This window comes from Cyprinodon variegatus, unplaced genomic scaffold (genome assembly GCF_000732505.1).
Source record: "Cyprinodon variegatus isolate N-32 unplaced genomic scaffold, C_variegatus-1.0 Scaffold94, whole genome shotgun sequence".
NCBI classification, from domain to species: domain Eukaryota; kingdom Metazoa; phylum Chordata; class Actinopteri; order Cyprinodontiformes; family Cyprinodontidae; genus Cyprinodon; species Cyprinodon variegatus.
Window position 1 is genome coordinate 985,474 of NW_015150547.1, and position 22,714 is coordinate 1,008,187.

Below are 22,714 nucleotides of genomic sequence, written 5' to 3' on the forward strand. Positions count from 1 at the left end.
ATTTCGTACGTTTTGGACGTTTTTTCGTCGTATGCGCATGCGCATCTGACGCACCATTTACGAATCTTGAATATAAATTACAATTAGCCCTAACCCTGACCCTAACCCTAAGATATAAAACAGCAAGCAACGTAGTTAGAGACATGAATAAGTGATGATTGCGCTGTTTTTCCCAGTTTTACGTCCGACCGCGGATCCGCTTTTTTTTTCTGCCAGCGCATGCGCACTGATGTGGTTTTTTGAGGAAAAACGTCCAAAACGTACGAAATAGTGTGCATTACTTTTCGTACAATTTCATACGCACTGATAATGAGAATATGTTGAATAGGTTGAAGGTATTGACTTGTTAGAATGATCTACTCAGTCCTAGACCTAAAACTAGATGAAAATCTGTGATAAGTGTGAAAATCATGGATACTATTTTTCATCTCTGGCTGAGCTTTGGTCATTTAGCAATTAGGACTTCGTAATATTTTAGTCACCATAGCTGAGAGAGACACACCCCTGTGATTTTGCAGTTACAGTTCGTGTTCCATCCATAGATCAGCCGGTTGATTGATCGGCCTCGATTTTCTTGATTATGGGAGATCGGTGGTCGGCCGATACATAGAGGTGAAATCAATTCCTCTGAAAAGATCTGAAACTCTCCCACCGTCAATGCCTTGAATTTAAATTTCTTTTTGAAAGCAGTTATATCAGAGGTTTTATTGTTTCTTGGGCAACGATTAATGTTTTTTTTCAGTAAGATAAGATTGAAATATCTTGTGTTTTGTGATCTCATAACAACTGACTGTATGAGTTAGAATAAGAAATCTGTATTGATCAAAGTCGGAATCGGCCTGTCAGGCTTTTTAAAGACCAGGAATCGGTGGTTGGCTGAAAGCCTGTAATCAGTACACCCTTACTATAGATCTTTTAACAATGTGTCTTTTAAGGGAGTAAAAACACAGGCCACACTTTTTAGATTCTTCTTTGTAAAAAAAAAAAAAAAGTGTTATACTAAATGTTTTGACTTCAATTTTATCCACAAATTTTTAATGCTTGTACAAGAATTAAGAAAAGTTTCATGTGAATACTGTCATAAGGCCCTGCTCACAACTGATGAAGACCCAACCTCAAGCATGTTACACAAAATATAACATTATTCTTTATCTCTGTCTCTCTTTTTAGCCAATTGTTTATGAAGGACAGGATAAGAACCCAGAGATGTGCAGAGTACTGCTGACGCATGAGATCATGTGCAGGTAAGACACTCACCTCATCAGCTTCCTTCTCCGTTTCTCTTTGTTCCTCCACACCTCTGCAACGTGTTTGTTAAGCTACAGAAAATTTCCACTCCTCACTTTTTTTTTTACCTGTATTCTTCTGCGACCCTCATTACACCTCCAACTCCGCTCCTTCCCCAAGATGCACCGATATGCAAAAGATTTATGTTAAAGAACAAGAGTTTGGGCTTTCATGGTCGTTGCTTTAATTATAGTTTAAGATGAATTTCTGCAAAAGTAGGTTGAGAGGAAAGAGCTCTATTTATAGAGCCATTTTGCTATCCTATGCTATGCAAAAAGAAAGTGTGTGTGTGTTGAAACACAAGTGTTTTGTTGGTGTGTATGTGCCTTTATGACGCCTGGTTAATTAGGACACAGAGAAACTCATTAGTCAATCTGAACCCTTCTGTTGCTTCATGGCTAACAAATGGGCCCCCTTCCACAACTTGACTATAAAATATAGGCAGGAACTCACACACATGCACACCCACCCACCTACACGCACGTACACACGTGCAGCCTCAATCACAAGCATATATAAAGACACAAAAGAAGCATGCATATGCACGCACAGGCCTGCACACCGCAGTTATAAAAATTCAAATTTAGCCCATGAATTAAGTTGTTCCTGTTCCCTGACCTTGTCACTGAGCAATTTTTAACTATAACAATATAAATTGGGGTTCATCTATATGCGCAACCAGGGGCTTTAGCCGGGAAATCAGGCACCCTAATATTTTATTCTATAGATTGCTGAATATTCCTTAGCCTGCTGAGCTGCAAAGCCTAATGAAAGACATCTTTGAAATTCTAAAGTTATTCACGAGGATTTCGAAAATACATGTGAAGATGTGTTATTGTAGTTAAGCATGTTTAAAATTGCATTAAAACTCGGTTTGGTTATAGAGCTGGAGGATTTTTAAAAGAATTCTCCAGTATCTTTTTTTATTTTATTTACAAAAAAAATGTTTATTGATTATAAAAATGATTATATGAAATACAAAGTTTTATAAATGTGTACCAAAAAAACTACTAATCCTGTTATTGTTAAGTATTTTAATTGATGACATCACCAATTACTAGAACCTAGGTAGCAAAAGTAAACATTAAACAGGTTAGGTGTCATGATGTTAAAAAGTTCAGAGCCAAATGCAGTAAACCGAAACAGAGAGACCAGGGGAAAAGGTTTAACGGGTTTTATTGGAGAAGTTTACCAGAGGGGGAAGGGTTGCTCTGAATACTGCTCAACCGGAACTGTAAGGTGAGGGGAACACACAGCGGTTAGTTCAGGTCCAGTGGGGAATTTGACTTGTGAACTTGGAGAAGAGGTTTTGGTTGCCAACTCACGTTTCCAGAGAAGTTATTGAATCCTTGACTCCTGTCTGTGTGCCGTGGTTCCAGTGTTTGTCTGATTTGGTGGAGGGCGGAACAGGGTTTACCCAGAATGCGGTCGATAGTAGGTGAACAGAGTAACTGACTGCCACTCCTGCGGTACTTAAACGGGTCATAGTGGAGAATAATCCCTTTTTCAGTGAGAAGCTTAAACGATCTCATGGGGAAAGTGGGTCCAAACCTCCTGTTTGAACCCCAGCTCAGTTTGAAGCTCAGTTGATCCTTCCAGGGAGTGAAGGTCCGAGTTCGCAGGATGACTTCCTGCAGAGAGGCAAAGACAAAACAAAGTTAAACTCAGGTTGACAAAAACTCAGCTTGACTCAGCAAAACTCAGCTTGGCTAGAGTACCCTAAACTAGCAAACACTCTGGCGTAGAAGTAGTGGCAGTCAGCAGCTTAAGAACACTCCGTTTAACGAGGAAACCATCAGCAGGTGTGTGAGGAGGCGGACCAGAACCAGGCGCCTCCTGGTGGATGAAGGGAGACAAACACAGAAACAGAGACACAAAAACAGGAGTCCTGACATTAGGGACTTTTGACAGATTTCAACATGTATTTTCCAGGCATTTAAGCTGCAATTAAATCACAAAAGGTTCAATCTAACCTCTTTGATTTTTAATTCAATCTGATGACCCGCAGGCCTTAAGGGATACTTCCATGGATACTAAAGCAAGGAGTGAAAATCAAAACGAGCTTGAGAACCTTTAAATGGTGCAAACCTTGAGGTTAGCTGTCTGGACAGCAATCTCTACAGGAGAAGCAGTGCAGAAACTAAAACCTCAATCACTTTGCATACGCTCCCGTCTTTAGCAACAGCTGAGGTCAACGTGACGGCTGTTGTCTCAACTTCTCCTTTGCTGATTTTGCAGCAGGAGCTCCACACAATGCTGAACGTGCACACAGCACAGAGCCTGAGGCCGTGCATTAATCAGCTCGGTTTATTGTCATGGTGAAGCTATTAGCCACATGCTCTCAGCCACATCACAAAATATAACATCACTAGTTTGAAATTTTGTATTTTAGTTTAGTTATTAGCCTCTAAATGACAATGCTAAATGGTAGCTTGCCTTCTGCTGTTTAACCAAGAAGTAGCTTGGAGTTTTAAAATGAAACTACCATAGAATGAGTGATTGGTACTTCTGTCATTTTTGATATCTCCTGTCATTATTCATGACAGGAAATATTCTTAAAAAAGCTAATTATGAATTTTTATTGCAATGGACTAAAAGGTGTAGTTGCCTCCCTTAGCCAACTGAGAATCATAACTCTATCCTCCATCATTATTTGACTCAAGAAATGTCTTTTTGTTTACACCTGTCGACACAAAATGACAAAATAAAATTGTCTAAGTCTAAGTCATTGTTATCCTCCCCATCCTAAAGCAGTTCATCCCTGTACTTTCTTCCTCCCTTGCTCTTTGCTCTCCTCCTCTCCCCCATGTTGCTATTCTCTTAACTCTCTGCTTTTCTTCCTCTCCAACCCTCATTGCTTCGCCATTCTTCAAAAGTTTCCGTGCAGTGACCCAGTTCATAGCACGGAGGAAAGCGAATGGCGGGGGAAAGCTGAAAGAGCGGCAGAGGAGCAGATAGTGGAGACAATGAGGAAGGTGTAACATGTCAGTCCCTTTTTTTCCCCACCTCTACCATCTGTGACAGTGGGAAACCTGAGACATCTCCCTTTACTCCTCTTCCCACCCAAACTCCTGTTCTCCCCTCCTTTTTTATGCCTCACCCGCCTACTCTTTCACTCTTTATTGCCGATCCCCCCCATGGCTTTTATACTCTTCCCTCTGACTTCCACCTTTATTCATAATTAATACAGGCAAAGGAAATCTCTGACACCCTTGTAATACATATGTGCCACTCTTTGTAATCTTGCCAGTTTTTTTTTGTTTTGTTTTCCCGGCCTCCACTTATATGTGCTTTTGCGTCCTCCTTCCTCCACTTCACTTGTTTGTCAGTGCAGGACTCAACAAATTGATTTATAAAACATGTTGGCCACAATTTGCATCTATTCTTGAGTTAACTCTTAGGATACAAAGATCAAGAAATTTGTGATCAAACCAAAACAATTATAAGAGTCATCCTGCAGTTAGAGGTTCTTTATTAGAGTCATATCACTTCATTTCCTTAGAGTAGATAAAAAAAATATATTTTTTTCTCACAAATGAGAAACCCCCTGATGGATGAATTGTGCATAATAGAAGGTAGTGATTTGTTTCAAAAGATGTTGGGTAAAAGAACAACCAAAACAAATTACCCTGTGAAAAGTTATCAAAATGGCCAAAATGAGCATACATTGACAATCCAGTTTAAGGCAATAAAAAAATCGGAACAGAGATTAGTTTAAACTTTTTGCAATCCCTGGGTCCACAGATGTTTAGACTAATGTTTAAAACAGTGGTCTCAAACTTCAGTCCTCAAGGTCCGGTGTCCTGCATTTAGATGTGTCTCTGCTTCAACACACCTGACTCCAATTAGTTAGTAGAGCTCTGGAAAGCTTGGCTCAATCTGAATACCTTCATTTGAAATTCCTACCTTCTGTTCCTAGCTCCTATCCCATCATCCTTTGCCATGTGAAGAGTAAGAACTCTATCCAGGGTAAGAAAGGAGCTCCAGGTTGTTGTTCTAAATCCAGACAGCCTTCAGCCTTATGGACGTCATTACGCAATGCACAAACACATAAATGATACCGTTCAAATTTGGAATACAGCTTTCTGAAAAGGAACTACATAAAATAAAAGTTCCACCAACATAGCTAACAGCTTAAGCTTTCATAAAACATGAAACACATTAACATTAACATTTACATTAGCATATGTCACACAGAGTACATGTTAACAGAACAAAATATTTTTGTATAACTCCATGACATTTGCTGTGCCTACACATTCTGTCATGCAAAAGATTGAGGGAAGATATATAGTTACTAGCGGAGGCTAGGGTCATCAGGCGGTCCCGATGCTAACTCCATTGCCGTGAGGATGTTGTTTAGGAGGTTAAGGTGCTCTTGCCTTGATAGAGGGTGGACCTTTGCTGCAATGTCAAGGGTTCTGCCGCCTCTGGCTGGTTTTCCTCCAAGATTACTCTGCTTTTAGCTCCATCTATGTTCCTTTATGTGTCAGACTCAGCACTGAAGGATCCAGTATTAAGTTAGACTTCTCAGAATGTTTATTGACAACAGAATCGGAGTAAGCGGCGCCCAAGGCAGGAACCTCTGTGGTTGGAGACGACTAGTTAATAACACGTCTTTCTGGAAGTGAATGATCACAGACGTGCGAGTCACTAACCTGGTCTTATAGTTCAGTCCGAATCCAGACATAGAAGATGGTTCCAGCTGGCTGGCTGTACAGAGAATCCCAAACGCTGATGTATCGGTGGTCAGAGAACAAGCAGGAGATCAGAACCAAGCAGACCAATGTAGGCAGGATCCAGATGGCGAAGTCAAAGCCAAAATCTGTGACATGGTTGGTTGTCAGAGCCAGGTCAGAGATCCAGTTGGGTGCCGAAGGGGACTCCAGGACGGAGTCGGGTCACAGTTCCAGGTTCAGCACACAAGTAGGCAGAGATCAGGCAGGAGTCAGAAGACAGGTCAGGCAAGCAGATCAGACGGCAACAGGCAGGCTCAGAGGTCAAGAGGCAGAACAGGTCAGGATCAGAACACAGGAACGCTGGAATAAGTCTCCCCAAAGGCTCGCAATAATCTGGCACTGATGACTTATATAGTGACTAATGCAGGTGGACCAGATGAGTGGGTAATGAAAACTGGGCGGAGCTAAGCAGGTGTGTGAAACGAGTAATCAGACCAGACATTAGTCCATTTCCATAGCCCCTATTGAAGATAAGCCTCACCACAGCATGCCTCCACTATTATTTTAGAGTTATATCTAGCTTTATTCTATAATCACGGCTGAGGATTACACTATTCACCATAGACTTTTTAACCTCCCCCTAATATCCATCTACATTATAAACTGCTTAATTCATCTACATGTTTGGGCTCTTTGCTTCAAATCACTCTGTTTCCTGCTCCTGTTATAAATCGTTCTCCTCTACAAGTGCATCATTTCAGTACAAACGTCATCATCATAGCATTGTTATAATTAAAAAAAATGTAAAAATGTTCATTAGTTTGAACACTTTTAACTTTATTAAATTGTATTGTGGAAAACTTCTCAAAAAAGTAGACTTCACATGACTTTAACATGCCGGCATTTATAAAGGTGTACTAAGCAATCCACTCCTTGCACTTCTCAGCTGGCTGGCTCCTCTAAAATCATGTATATTCCTTTGAGGTGCCGCTGTACGCTCACCGCCGGTGTCATGGAAGCCTATTTTTAAACATTGTTCCCAGCGATGATCTCCAGAAGAAAACGATCTTTGGGTTAAACTTCTGTTGGTCTGTTTTCAGGCTGACTTGATCAAATGTGAATTTGGTAATAACCTCTCTATCGCTGCTGTCAGGGTGCATTATGTGCAGAGACTCTCTAATTTAAACTTCTAATAGGAAACTTTTATATAATGCTGTGAATGTTCTGTGCGTCAAGCTCACTTTGCCCCATGTCTTCTTCTTTAACTTGTGTCTCTTTTCTCAGTCGGTGCTGTGACAAGAAGAGCTGCGGAAATCGTAATGAGACGCCCTCAGACCCTGTTATCATCGACAGGTACTGACTTTCTCTTTGCCCCGTTCTCTGTCTCTCACAAACTCACCCACCCACACACACACACACAGACTAGACTCTGGCACACTGCTCTGACCTGTTTGAATGGCAGCGTGGGATTGCATGTTTGTGTTTTCAGACGATCGGCTGTTTCAAACTGAAATAGATGTTCTTCAGACTGAATCAGCGCCTTTTGATGTGAGGCGGAGTGAAACAGTTTAAAAAACAAGCTTTGCATTTAACAGTAGGAAAGATGAGCTCTGGTTTTAGCAGTAACTTAAAAAAAAAGAACCCCATAAACTATTTTTTTCTTAATCGAGAATACATTTGTGAGTGTGATTCAGGTAAAGTAGAGATCTGTTCAGAGAGGACGCAAATGCACATTACTGGCTCTGTTGTAGCCTGATATCTTGAAAACAATCAAATGTCAACCCCAAAATCTTAAAGCTGATGTTGCTTTCTTTTTTTTTTTTTTTTTTTTGGCTACCTAATTCAAAATGTAAATGTTTTTATCCAAATGTCTATCAGAGAGGATGAATTAACTTGTCCAAACCTCTTCCTATCATTCCTGCATCAAGGAATATATAACCATAAATATGGGTTACAAGCAAAGACGGGGGACAAAGAAAAGCAGAAATGAGATTAAACATGAATTTTATAAGGATGCAATGTAAGGACTTTAGAACTGGGGTGATGTGCTCCATTTTCTTGGTTTTAGTGAGGATGCGGGCAGCAGCATTCTGGATTACCTGCAGCTGTCTGATTGATTTTTTGGGCAAACCTGTGAAAATACTTAAGTACCGTAGTCATCAATTTTACTAAAAATGAATGCGTGAAATTGTTTTCCAACTTCCTCCTGAGACATTAGTCGTTCATTCCTGGAAACGCTCTATTGGTGACTGAAGGCCACCCTTGTTTCTGCCCTTATATGTCATTGAGTCCATCACCAAACCCAGATTTTGAGATGATGTTTGGTTTCTAGCTGTGTTAACAAGTGTTGCGCCGATGCCATTTTTTGGCCCTGACAACGATACCTGATACCTGGCTGGGCAGTATTGGCCAATACCGATACCATACCGATACCATCTGTTTGAAATTGATGTGTGTGTGTATATATGAAGAACTGCATACTACTTGGATGTAAAATAAATGCCATCATGGCTTTGTCAAGCTGCTGCCTACCTTTGTGAAAAAAAACTAATACAAAGTGAATCTATTAGAACTTTTTATTGCCTACCTGGAATGGGTGACAATAGTTGAATAAACTTTTTGCCTCAAAATGGTGTCAGTGCCCTATTTGTTGGTAGTCACCAATAGCGATACCACAGTTTTAGGGCTGGATCGGGGCCCTGCCCAATACTGGTATCAGTGCAATAGTAGTATTTACTGAATCAATGAGCTAACTTTTAAACACTCTTCCTTTGGTCCAAAAATTATTACTTATGTTTTGATTCATATTAAAAAAATGTTGAAACATCTATGCAATGATTTCTTCTATGTATTTATCCAGCTATTAAATGGGTTTAAAGTCACCTGGTGACACAGATGAGGATGAAAGCCCTTCTTGCTATTACTCATCTTCTTTAGCTTCCATAACAGGTTGTATGGGATACTAGGCTGGACTCTGGACCTCTCCAAATCATCAATATAACATAAAAATACATAGTGGTAAAAAGAAAATTCAAGATTACTGTAAACCTTTATCTAAAGGATAAAGGTTTGCAGTAATGTAAACCTAATAATGTAATGTTCTATGTTGAACTCTAACCTCCGTAGAACATGAGGTTATTTGCCAGGTCAGATAAGAGAAAATAAATCATCCCCTAATTTAAAGAAAATTAAGTTTTTATTTAATTGTAAAGCTAATATTAAGCATCTCCACTTTCCATTATAATCTGATAGAAGGTTAAATGAGCGATGGTTGTCATACCAAGGTGTATATTGCATTTGTTTGTGTGTTTGTGCAGGGCAGGTTCTAGACTTAAACCACAGCCCTGTTTCTTTTTTGTTCTTGTCGGCTTTCTTAGACATCTCAGCTTACATCCCATTATATATTTGCCTGGAGGATGGTTAAGTTAGTGTGTAGATTGGGTGTGTGTGTTGAGGGTTTGGAAGAGCTGATACTTTAGACGCAATCTGATAAAAGAATAGATACAGCGCCCATTACGTGTGAGGAACTGAACCATCTGGAGCGATGATGTTATTGGGATGGCTGGTGTGCGGCTGTACGTCATTTAACACGGCTGGAAGAGAGAGGCAGTGAAGTGAATTCTGGGAGATGTCAAGGAACTTGGTCAGGAAGGAATGTCAAGGTTACTGTGGATACCGTGGGATACTTCCTGTCAAACCCCCCACTCACAGCATCACGATGCAACATCTGGAACTCTGCTCTCTGACCTAAACATGTGGAAGGAAGAGCAGAATAAAAATCTTTAAGCGAGTCACTGGTCGTAAATGTGCATCAAAACAGAATAATGTTTTCTTAGGCTTAAAGAGACAAAGAAGTGTTTTCTTTCCATTTTTTTTTAAATTTACAATGTAGTAAAGTTAATTTTTTTCCCAAAAACTATATGAAAATACACAAAGTTATAGCACCCTTTAAAACATACTTTTGAGATCCAACTTCTGACACAGTCAGTGTTTCTTTTTCTTATCTGATTTTCTTTTTGGCAACAGATAAAAAAATACAAGTGTGATTTTTGCTTTTTTAAGAATATACAAAAAATTAAACGCTTTTCTTAAAATTAATTAAGAAAAACGTTTTTTGTTTTTCTGTGTCATTAACAAAATTAACGAGTAAATCAAAAGCAGTTTGGTTTTCATTTTATATTTCAACCAGCAAAAAAGAAATGACCTTAAATCAGAAGCAAAAAAAAAAAGCTGTTTTTTTGTTTTTGTTTGGTTTTTTCATTTTCAGAGACTTGATGTTATTTCACAGAAACACCAAATTTGAAAGGGTGCAGAACTCAGAAGTAAGTGGGTGAGAAGAAAAAGATTTTCTGCAAGTAAAATGAGAATATTTAGCAATCATTTGGAATATGAGGTAGGGCCCCATCCTGAAATTTATATTTTGCTGGTTTAAAGCCCTGCTCTATGGAAGAGGATTAGGGCCACTGAAAAAAAAAAGTTATCTGATTTTTACATTTTATTTCAGTTGAACATGGGGAAAAAAGTCAGAATTCTGACTTTTTTCTCAGAATTCTGACTTTAATCTAAAAATTCTGACTGAATTCTGACAATAAAAAAGTCAGAATTCTGAGAAAAAAGCCAGAATTCTGACTTTAATGTAGCCTTGCTACAGTTAATTTTTAAATCATTAAAAAAACGGCCTGTTTGTCTGATTGAGAACATAGGAGATACCTCAGATTATATTTATTAGCATATTTATGATCAATGCAGCAAACGAGGACTGAATCAGTTTGATCCTAATTGCGTTTACTGAGCATTTGTACCAGGCAGAGCTGGAGCAGTTGATTAAGCTATCTGTTATAAAAATGACTACTATTATAACCGTTTTATGCATGGAAAGTGTGACACTGTGACGACGTATGAAAAAGACGTAGTTTGCTGGAAAAGTGTGAACGTAGTTTACCAAGGATAATAGCCATGGGGGGCGGAGCCGCAACATATCTGCATCCTGAAGCATGTTTTTCATGTTTGACAGAACCTTAAATGGAAACATGTGTTTTTAAAGTGATGTTAAATGTAAAAATGTGAGGAAAAAAATATTAGGAACTTGTTTTAAAAGCCCTCTTCTTTGAAGGATTTAGGGAGAAAAAAGAACCGTGTTTGACCAACTTTAACAAAGGTTGAAGAGTGGGGTAAAGGGTTAGAGGCATTACACCACTCTTTTATAAAGGGTGCCAGTAAATGTGAAGGATGCTGTGAGTCTACACAACCAGTTTATGCAAATGCAGTGAGATACAAATTAAAATTTTCCAGCTCATTTTCTAATTAAAGTTGCTCAGAATCACTTTAAAGGAAATGAATCAAAAATATTGTGTTTATAAATGTTAAACAAGCTTTAAAACGTAGGAATGCACAGGTTGCACACTAAAAATGAGTGACTGTCAGCCGTAGCTTAGGCCAGCGAGCTTAATGAGTGACAAGTACCCTCTCGCTCCATGCTAATGTTTGTGGGGGTGTGTCTAAGTGTGTGTGGCCCAGCCTATCCCTGCTTCAGGGCAACGAGTGTCTCAAAGTATCTCAGGGTTAATATAGGGTTAACGACATGCAACGATATCCTATCATACGCCTGCTTGACTCCTAAAGAGCCACATTCACTCCTCGCTCCACTCCGAGCGTGCATGCATGCGTGTGTGTGTGTGGCTTCCTTTCAGCTGTTTTCTGGCGCCTTTTGCTGTCTCCTCCGACAGCATCCTCATCAGCTCTTGTTCCTTTCTTCTTCCACACGTCTGTTTCCCTCTGTTGCATATGTCATTTTCCCTTCCCGGCTCCTGGCCTTCCTCCAACTAATTCACAGCATCGCTCTCCTTCAGTCTTCTTTGCTTTCTCCCTCTCTGACTGTTTTAGTCTCTCTGTGGCCCTCGGGGGTTACCTACCTCATTGCTCAGCTCACTGCATGTTTAGACATCCCCAATTGGTTTAATAAGCTCAGGCTGTGTGTGTTTGCAGTTTGAGGGGTTTGCAGTCAGTGTGTTTAGGACATGATCAGTGTCACGACATGAGGAAGGCAGTTAGTGAGTGTCTGTTATGTGAGTCAGGGGGTGTCATCTCATGTTGTAAAGGGACCCTGTTATAAGCCTGCTTTAAGGGGGTCCCTCATGTGTTTGAATCGGTGTTTGTGTGAGTGTGTATAATCTGCAGGGTTAAGAGGGGTCATAGCTTGAGGTGGAGACGATGGGAGAGAGGAAGGGATGGAGGAATGGTAGAACGAGGAGGTGATGGCGATGAGGCAGCATTTACAGGGAGGGAAGGGAAGAGAAGGGGGGGTCGTCGAAGCAGACATGGGAAAGAAAAGGAGAAGGAGGAGATCAAGATTTGTTTCAGGGGATAAGAGCCTCCGTCTGGGGAGCCCTGTCAATCAAAGAGCAGGGAGTAGTGGGGGCGGGGGGTGCTGTCAATCAACTGTAAGAGGAGGGTTAGAGGTAGGGTGGGTGGGAAAAGTGTTGGGGGTGAGAAGACAGAGGGAGCGAATGGGATCATCTAAACGATCTCTTCATCTCCTTTTCCTTTGTCCTCCTTAGCACCTCTTTTCTGTTTGTCCCAGTTACTAAAATATCTCTGCCAGCCTGGTACGTCACCGCTACTGTTCGCTCTACTGTCCCCCCCCCCCACGCACACACATCAAAAATAGAAAATGTGATAATTTTCTTCCTCTCTTGACCTGCTCCCATTGCTCCTTTACTGCATTGCCCTCTTTTCTATCACAGCTTATATCGTCCTAAATTGACCACAGTTCAGTGATTAATGCCATTTCAAAGAGAGTAAATAAGTAACGTTTAACATCTCTAAATGTCAATCCATTAAAGTAATACCAATGCATATGAAAAGGTATTTACGTAAAAAAAATAAAATGTATTTTAAAATAAAAGGGCTAACAAAGTAATATGATAAAAGCTGCGATTCAGATACCTCGAAAGAAAATACCTTTTAGGGTTTTTTGGAAATGTTAGCTAACAGATTGTATCCTTGAAGCTATAGTGGAGGATTTTCCGGAATTCTTGAAAAAAAAAAAAAGAAAGAAAAGACCCGCCCTCTTCACTTTTAAGAAAAAATGCACATGCACAACCCTGTACCCACTCCTGAGAGGGAACGCCTATTAAACGCGTGCGAGGGCGTTTCTCCTCGTGCACGCTCTGTTTAAAAGTTGCTGTTTGTATCGCTCATACAAGCTTACTTTCTACAAGAAGGTTTGCAGTTTTTCCATTATTTTAGACTCACCACCGGTAAGTGAATATGGGGATGAGCATATAGGACGGTCTTACTTAAACATATCCCCAGAATGATTGACAATTACAAGGACCACTTATTTTAATGATCCACCAGGAAAAAGAATATCCTCCACTATACCTGTAAGACGAAGAGAAACAGCCAACACGAAGGGAGGATTGTTTTTGTGGAGTTAAAAATAGTATTTGGTTATAAAACAGTTTTCTTCACAATGCTTTTCAATGAAACCTTTTTATGGTTAATTTGGAAGAAATCCCATTTGCATCCAACATAAAAAAAACCTTTGGATTCAAGTTTCTTGTGGCAGATTATACCCACATACTTCCTGCCTTACTTACTTTCTAATGTTTCAGGACCACATCCTGTGTGAAAGGTCAGTGTTTGCTTAAAGATTTGGCCCGTAGGGAATCATGAATAGTTGGGGTATTAATGGCGGTGCTCATCTCGGTCCCTGTTTTTGTGTGTTTATGTGTGAGTGTGTGACAATGTGAGATGGAGAAGAAGAGAGATAGACGGATGTTTTATTCATTTCTCTCATTTAGCTGCTTTATGGGGACCCGTCTTAGTAGTTAGAGACTCAACGTTCAGCTCACTGGCTGATTTAGTCTAACTGCCATGTTTTAATGAACACATATTTACAGAGCAGACTGAGGGTCAGAGATAGGTAACCGCTTTCAAACTGTTTATTTTTGTGTATGTATGTGTTTCTTTTATGCAATTTATTTTAAATTCGGTATAAATATACTGTTTATTTTTCATCTTAAAGGTATAACTGAGGATATTCTTTTTCCGGGTGGATCATCAAAATATGTGGTCCTCCTTCTTGTCAATCATTCTTGTGTTATGTGCTTGTCCCCATTTTTTACTTACCGGTGGTGAAAATTAGGAAAAATTGCCAATCTTCTTTTGGAAAGTAAGCTTGCATCAACACCTGTAAACAGCATCTTTTAAACAGAGCGTGCGCAAGGAGAAATGGGCTCATGCATGCTCTCGCACGCGTTTATTAGACGTTCCCTCCGGGGAGCGGGTACAAGGTTGCGCATGTGTATTTTTCTTTTAAAGTGGAGAGGGTGGGTCTTTTCAAAAATTCGCGATAATCCGCCACTTTAAGGTAAAAGATTTACATTTTATTTTCTAACTTTTTTCTTTCAACAAATGTCCCGGGGGCCAAAGTTGTAGCCTGTTGATATTCAGTGATTAAAAGGTTTTCTCTTAGCAGTTATTGGTTTCAAAAATGTTAAAATATTGAGCTGAGAGTTGCAAGTCTCTACATATTGCATAGGTTTCAACAATGAGACAGGAAGACTGATGCAAACATTTCTGAAGATGTATAATGTTTGCCCTGCTGCCTCTCCCATTGACATAGCCTTTTCCTTTTTCTGTTCTCCTTGTTTCCCCTCTTTCACCCCTCTCATCCTCTCTTTCCTCCCTTTCCTGCTCCTGTAGGCTAAGACACACCCCCCAAAACACACACACATCCTAAGTCAGGGATCATGTTACCCTAATAGCTACTAAACACTAACTGACTGCCTCACTGTTTCCCCATCTGTCTCTGCCAAAGCTGATATGATGCTGCCATTATTTTAGAGGACTACATGTTGATAAAGGCCACAATTGCCTTAAATAGTACGCTTTCCCCATGAATTGCTCAAAGCGGAGGATTGTTTCATGTTTATGCAGGAAATCTTGTCCAGCTGCTGAACAATCAATACCCATTTTTACACATACTGTAAACATACATTGTCTATAGGTATGGGTGAAAACAAACGCATTCACCACTCTGTATGAGGAGGGGTTGAACCCCGCTCTTCAGAGGTGATGGCAATGACGCGTCTGCTGCTGTGCAGCCTTGTATGAAGGCTGAATGTCACTACCAGGCGGGTATTTGTTTGGCTTAAATTTGTTTCACATGAGAATTTAAGAGTTAAGTGATGCAAAATTCAGACAGCCATAACCATTTAGTTCCTTAAAAACAAATGGGATTGAAGTGACATATTGGAGTCCCCCTGGAAACCATTGTATAATGAACATATTAGCTCTGTGCACTTAGTTCTGCCAACAAACATTCTTTTTGACAACAACGTACTGTTCATTACACTTGCTGCCCAACCCACAGCACAAAATGTGTTGGCTTAAAATCATAAAAGCATTTAAAAAGCTTAGAGAATGCATTTTTGTTGCATCAATGTCAAGTGGTTGTTGGGTTTCTTTACCTTTGCTTGTGCAAAAATAACTTCTTTCATCCAACAGCTCATTTCTACAGCTTCATTTGAACAAGAAATGTACAGTGGTTCAGTGATACTTCTTTAGCATGATTAAAATAATTGATATGATTTAAGCTGCATCTGCTGATAAAACCAAATCTGAAACATATGGTTTATTCCTCTGTGTACTTCTGTTTGAGTTGCTTTTTAAGTTTTCAGTTCCACTTTGATTTATGTTATTCTGTCTTATATTTAAGCAGTTTTGTATTTCTTGAGTTACTGTCTGTTGCCCCCTTGTGCCTGTTTTCTTTCCCCTTGGCTCCCTTCTAGTTTGTTCTATCCACACCTGCTCCACATCCGCTCATTAGCCCATTCTTTGTTCTCTTCCCTATATATACCCCACCTCTGCTGTTCCTCATTGCTGGTTTCTTGTTGATTTGTTGCTTATTGTTTCTTTGCTCCCCATTTGTGTTTTCCTGATGTTTCCTGGATGTTTTTGGTTTTCAGTATTTTGTGTTTTTGAACTTTGCTTCCGTTGCCTGTGGGATTTCCATTAAATCTGCAAACTCATCTCTGCCTCCTCATCTCTGCATTTGGGTTCTCAAAAACCTCCACCAAACGTGACAGAAATGGCCGATGTCCTTGTGCAATCTTTATCAACCAACTCCTCATTCATTGGAAGGGTGTTATATCCTTTAACGTTTCTCTATATTTCTCTTTCTCTGTTGGAAAATTTGCAAAGATTCACAAACGACAGCTGCTTTAAAGACTGATGTAACCATCTGGACATGATCTTCTCAAACTTAACCACAATTTGGACAACAAACTCTGAAAGTGGAATATCAGTCTCACAAAGAGCTTTTTGAGTATAATTGGTATTTTCATGTATTATAGGTGTCTTAAAACTCACCTCGGTAATATATTATTTAAAAATTTTAATTTACTACTTCCTTTCATGTCCACCACTCTTACAGACCATATCTAAAATGGTCCCTAAACTCAGGGAGATGGGTTTTAAAATTTGGAAGGTGATTAGTGGGGTAAAAGAAAATCTAATACACTTCATCAACAAAAATAGGATAATACTTTATCAAAAGTGAAGCTATTTCCAGTATAGAATTGTGATGAGATCAAGCCAAGTCAGCTAATCTAATGCTAAACGTTTAAGCACATGGGCATATAGGAGGTCTGCACCTCTTTTCATCAATTGGTAGTTTGATTTAGTTTATTTCAAATCACTTTGTTTTATTTCAGTTCTTTCATTGGACTGCGTCTTATTAGGAACCTCCTCTTACAATCGAACAATTGTAGATTTGATTCCAGCTTTCTCCTTTGTCACACTTCAATGTGCCCTTAAGTAAACCATTAAAGTTCATGCTGACTATTAAACTACTGGTATTTGTAAATGCTTACATTTTTTTGTGTGACTAAGTAAATGCCGGTAAATAACCTGACATTGGTCAGTATGAGAACATCAGATTATGCTTTGAAAATTCAAAACCTTTTTGTCTTTACCCCGTTCACATGTTCTCAGTAACTTCAGGCTTCTTACAGTTGAGTCAGTTAACTTATGTTCACACTTCTTTAAATCAGGCATCCCCAACCTCGGTNTGATGAGATGAATGGAGTCTGGTGTGCCATTGCTTGGTTGGAAAGAAAACCTGCAGCCACACGGCTCTTTCTGGAACCAGTTTGCCACCCCTGGTCTATACTGTAGGTATGGGTGAAAACAAACGCATTCACCACTCTGTATGAGGAAGGGTTAAACCCCGCTCTTCAGAGGTGATGGCAATGACGCGTCTGCTGCTGTGCAGCCTTGTATGAAGGCTGAATGTCACTACCAGGCGGGTATTTGTTTGGCTTAAATTTGTTTCACATGAGAATTTAAGAGTTAAGTGATGCAAAATTCAGACAGCCATAACCATTTAGTTCCTTAAAAACAAATGGGATTGAAGTGACATATTGGAGTCCCCCTGGAAACCATTGTATAATGGACATATTAGCTCTGTGCACTTAGTTCTACCAACAAACATTCAGCTTTTTGACAACAACGTATTGTTCATTACACTTGCTGCCCAACCCACAGCACAAAATGTGTTGGCTTAAAATCATAAAAGCATTTAAAAAGCTTAGAGAATGCATTTTTGTTGCATCAATGTCAAGTGGTTGTTGGGTTTCTTTACCTTTGCTTGTGCAAAAATAGCTTCTTTCAGCCAACAGCTCATTTCTACAGCTTCATTTGAACAAGAAGTGTACAGTGGTTCAGTGATACTTCTTTAGCATGATTAAAATAATTGATATGATTTAAGCTGCATCTGCTGATAAAACCAAATCTGTAACATATGGTTTATTCCCCTGTGTACTTCTGTTTGAGTTGTTTTTTAAGTTTTCAGTTCCACTTTGATCAATGTTATTCTATGTTATATTTAAGCAGTTTTGTATTTTTTGAGTTACTGTCTGTTGACCCCTTGTGCCTGTTTTCTTTCCCTTTGGCTCCCTTCTAGTTGGTTCTATCCACACCTGCTCCACATCCGCTCATTAGCCCATTCTTTGTTCTGTTCCCCATATATACCCCACCTCTGCCGTTCCTCATTGCTGGTTTCTTGTTGATTTGTTGCTTCGTTGTTTCTTTGCTCCTCATTTGTGTTTTCCGGATGTTTCCTCGATTTTTAATTTTTTTGGTGTTCAGTATTTTGTGTTTTTGGACTTTGCTCCAGTTGCTTGTGGGATTTCCATTAAATCTGTAAACTCATCTCTGCATTTGGGTCCTCAAAAACCTCCACCAAATGTGACAGAAATGGCCGATGTCCTTGTGCAATCTTTATCAAAACAAAACCAACTCCTCATTCATAGGAAGCGTGTTATACCCTTTAACCTTTCTCTATATTTCTATGTCTCTGTTGGAAAATTTGCAAAGATTCACAAACGACAGCTGCTTTAAAGACTGATGTAACCATCTGGACATGATCTTCTCAAACTTAACCACAATTTGGACAACAAACTCTGAAAGTGGAATATCAGTCTCACAAAGAGCTTTTTGAGTATAATTGGTATTTTCATGTATTATAGGTGTCTTAAAACTCACCTCGGTAATATATTATTTAAAAATTTTAATTTACTACTTCCTTTCATGTCCACCACTCTTACAGACCATATCTAAAATGGTCCCTAAACTCAGGGAGATGGGTTTTAAAATTTGGAAGGTGATTAGTGGGGTAAAAGAAAATCTAATACACTTCATCAACAAAAATAGGATAATACTTTATCAAAAGTGAAGCTATTTCCAGTATAGAATTGTGATGAGATCAAGCCAAGTCAGCTAATCTAATGCTAAACGTTTAAGCATGTGGGCATATAGGAGGTCTGCACCTCTTTTCATCAATTGGTAGTTTGATTTAGTTTATTTCAAATCACTTTGTTTTATTTCCGTTCTTTCATTGGACTGCGTCTTATTAGGAACCTCCTCTTACAATCGAACAATTGTAGATTTGATTCCAGCTTTCTCCTTTGTCACACTTCAATGTGCCCTTAAGTAAACCATTAAAGTTCATGCTGACTATTAAACTACTGGTATTTGTAAATGCTTACATTTTTTTGTGTGACTAAGTAAATGCCGGTAAATAACCTGACATTGGTCAGTATGAGAACATCAGATTATGCTTTGAAAATTCAAAACCTTTTTGTCTTTACCCCGTTCACATGTTCTCAGTAACTTCAGGCTTCTTACAGTTGAGTCAGTTAACTTATGTTCACACTTCTTTAAATCAGGCATCCCCAACCTCGGTACTCGAGGCCCGCTGTCCTGCAGGTTTTAGAGGTTTCCTTGCTCCAGCACAGCTGATTTTAATTGAAAGCTGATTAACAGGCTTTTGTTCTACTGCATTCATTATAATCAGCTGTGCTAAAGCAGGGAAACCTCTAAAACCTGCAGGACAGCGGGCCTCCAGGACCGAAGTTGGGGATGCCTGCTTTAGATAACAAGGCTCAGTCAAAAAGCCAATATAGCATGACATGATTGTCAGGATTCCTGTGTATGAGTGGGAGTTATGCATCTCCCCAGAGAGGATCTTTGTGGAGAACCTGGTAGTCTACACAGGTGGAGCTCATCAGTCTCATTAGACTGCTGGGCTTTTAAGAGCGGCAAAGCTTCACTCAGGGCTGGTTTCTTGTTGTTTCAAAGCTTCCTTGTCTCTTGTTTCTCTTGAGTATTTTCAGTGAAATTTTTGGGATTTTGTTTGGTTTTCAGTATTTTTGTATTTTTTCCAGATTTTTTGTCTGTTAGTCTTCCTTAAATCATCTTCTTCTTTGCGTTTGCGTCTTCAAAGCTTCCATCAAACCTGACAGTGATCTCTTCTAAAATTATTTTGCAGATCTCTTCATAAAGATGCATGCATGAACCATACTATGATAGTGTGTTTGTAGATTTTCTAAAACATTTAGTGTGTCTTTCTGACAAAAGGGCAGGGCCAGTGGTTAGCACTCTTAGACTTTTTTTTAGGTGAGATGATTTATTTTACTGCAATGGCAACTTCTCTGCTAAATACAAAGCCAAAGCTGCCATCATTGAAATAAGACCCAGTATTGAAGCTTATCATCCAATGTTTCTGGCTTACTGTTAAGAAATATCATACTGCTGAAGTTAGAAAATAAATAACTAACGGACTAAGGAAAAAGTTTTGAATTTGACTGACATATTGTCAAACCTGAAGTAAAAACTTTATTGAAAGTTTCACTTTTTTGTGATGTAGTTTTCATACAGTTCAACTTCCTTGCAACATATTTCTTTTAATTTTTATGGATCTTATGTAATAAACCAACAGAAAGTTATGCACAACATAAAAAGATACATATTTTCTTTTAGAAATTTGTGAATTTATCAATCTGAATTGTTAATCAGCAAAGCTACAGCAAAAACAAATACAAATTGAAAACATAAGCTGTTATTTGATCGACTTTCATGACCAGAAAAAAAAAAACAAAACTATGTGTGCACTGTCTGAAGCGTAGATTACCTCCTAGTGAGCATTAGGTCTGCAGTCAAAGGCCCCCTGGAGCCAACATAGATACCGCTGCTACAATACTCTCTTTACTCAACAGCAATTACACCCTCCCTCTTCCACACACTCACTTACACTGCATTACTACAGTGGCTCATTCATGATAGGTGGTTGCTGAAGGTGTGTGTGAATATCTTAAGCGCTGTCATTAATAGGTAAATAGATTTGGTCTACCTGGAAACACTCCGCTCAAACACTCACGTTAACAGACACCCGAATGAGAGCATGAGGGGAATTTTCCCCTTACCGCAAAGTGAACTGGTGAATGAGGTGTTTTGGGAGGCCGAGTGAGATGGTGTTTATTTACTGCATGAAAGTTTGTGCAACTGTAAAGAGGAATTTGTTGCTTAGAGGAGAGCGATGGAGCGGCGAGGGGAGGGGAGCGGAGTAAAAATGTGCCAGCCATGCATCATTTCATTATTAATAGCCATGTCGGGATAAAAATGCTAACCTTGTCTGATCCATCGGACTGAATATGCAACTGCTACACTCTTCCGTGCTGTTCAGAGGTGTGTGTGTGTTTTTGGGGGGGGGCACTAGTCTGCATCAGGGTCTTGTTTTCCTTTTGTTAGGGCTTCATAGGGCGAGCTGATGAAGTCATTGTAACCTATACAGGTAAAAATATCTGCGTGTGTGTGTATTAGTGCCGTGGCAGGGTTTCCTGTGTGGAGCGCACCAGGAAGAGAGCACCAGCGTCCTACAGAGAGGGGTATTGTTATGGACCTCCGAACACACACAAATGCATCACCCCTCCCAGACTCAGCGGCCTGATCTGCACGCTGTCTGCGTCGCCACAGCAACACGTAGCACACGCCCAAACAACAACAAACAACACGAAAAACGAGGGACAATTCAAAGGTCCTCATAAGTCACTTATGTTTTGCTTTGAAATAGTATTTAAATCCCTCTAGGTTTTTGCTGACTTTGCTTTTTTGTCGGACCTAAAGATTTGAGACCGTCATATCAGACGAATGTAACGTTAATACAGAATGCTCTTTTCAGATGTATATATAATTTATTGTGGGGAAACAAATATAGAATTGCACTTCTTGATTATTCACCAACAAAGCGGAAAGGGTATTCACAAAATTGCACATTGGAATTGGTCTGCCTATACCAAAATGATTCCAGGAGCAAATCAGCACTTCTTCCAGAAGGTCATAAAAACAACACAGGACAATTTCTTTAAGTATTAATGAACAATAAGACAGAGACTATATAAAAATGGTTATTATGATATAGTTCCAAAGAAGAAAAAAAAAATCTGATGTCCAATAAGTGCAGAAATACCATGTTAAGTTTCCATGGCGGCGCTCCAAGGCAGCGGCCAAGAACAGCTCCTCTTAACAATTTCACAAAATATGCACTTAAAATAATACAAACTAGAAAACAAACCTGCATCTATGATCACCAATGCCTGCTGGAGCTACAGTCACAGCTCCAGCAGATGTATTTTAAATACTGACAATTTTGCGGAGTGCTACGGACGGATGTAAACAGGACGACAGTGGAAAATAACAGATGGAGTAAGAGATACGCAAGAAATCCCCACAGACCACCGCTTCCATCAACCCTGCTCTCCAACGTCGCTCGTTAGAAAAATGGAAAATCTCCGACTCGATCTCTCTTCAAATAAGGAGATATGTAACTGTTGCGCCATCATTCTGATGGGGTCTTGGCTGCATCCAGCAATACCGCTATTAGCCTGGAGGGGCTGATGCCCACCGTGCCGATAGAAACAAAAGCTCTGCGCAAATGGAGGCTCCTCTGAGACTGTTCCCAGGCAATCTTTAGCATCTAGAAGGGAAGCACAGCCATCTGTAGGTGAAAATGAGGACAGCACCCTAGATGCTTCCATGCCAAATGCTGAAACATCCCCAGCCGGCTCCTCCCGGCCCCCTCCGGCTTCCACATATTCTCCAGCATCGTCTGTCGCTGCTAAACCTGCCGATGGAGCCACTGCTGCTTTAACCACATCAGCCTCTTCAACCCAGGGGGCTACCACCCTCACAGCATCGTCATCGTCGTCCTCTACCTCCCCTGAGCCAGGAGAAGCGAGTGCTTCAGGAGCTGGAGGCAGTAGTAGCAGCTCAACAACAACTGATGGGGTGAAGCCCAGGAAACAGGCCCCTAATGCTCCTAACCTGACTCCGCCAGATGGATTTGCTCTGCATATCCATATGGAAACCTTCCGTAGAAGTAATTTTGGGAAGGGGCGAAAATA

At 39.8% G+C, this 22,714-nt stretch overlaps 1 protein-coding gene across 2 annotated transcripts in view; it reads left to right on the forward strand.

Annotated features, from left to right (window-relative positions):
- The window catches only part of LOC107084217 (transcription factor COE1-like), a 138,023-nt gene that overhangs the window by 16,029 nt on the left and 99,280 nt on the right, over positions 1–22,714 (forward strand). For both annotated transcript variants that reach the window (XM_015373943.1, XM_015373944.1), the window contains exons 5-6: positions 1,171–1,244; positions 7,251–7,319. In XM_015373943.1, coding sequence (XP_015229429.1) covers positions 1,171–1,244; positions 7,251–7,319 — 143 coding nt within the window. The remainder of the gene's footprint in view (positions 1–1,170; positions 1,245–7,250; positions 7,320–22,714) is intronic.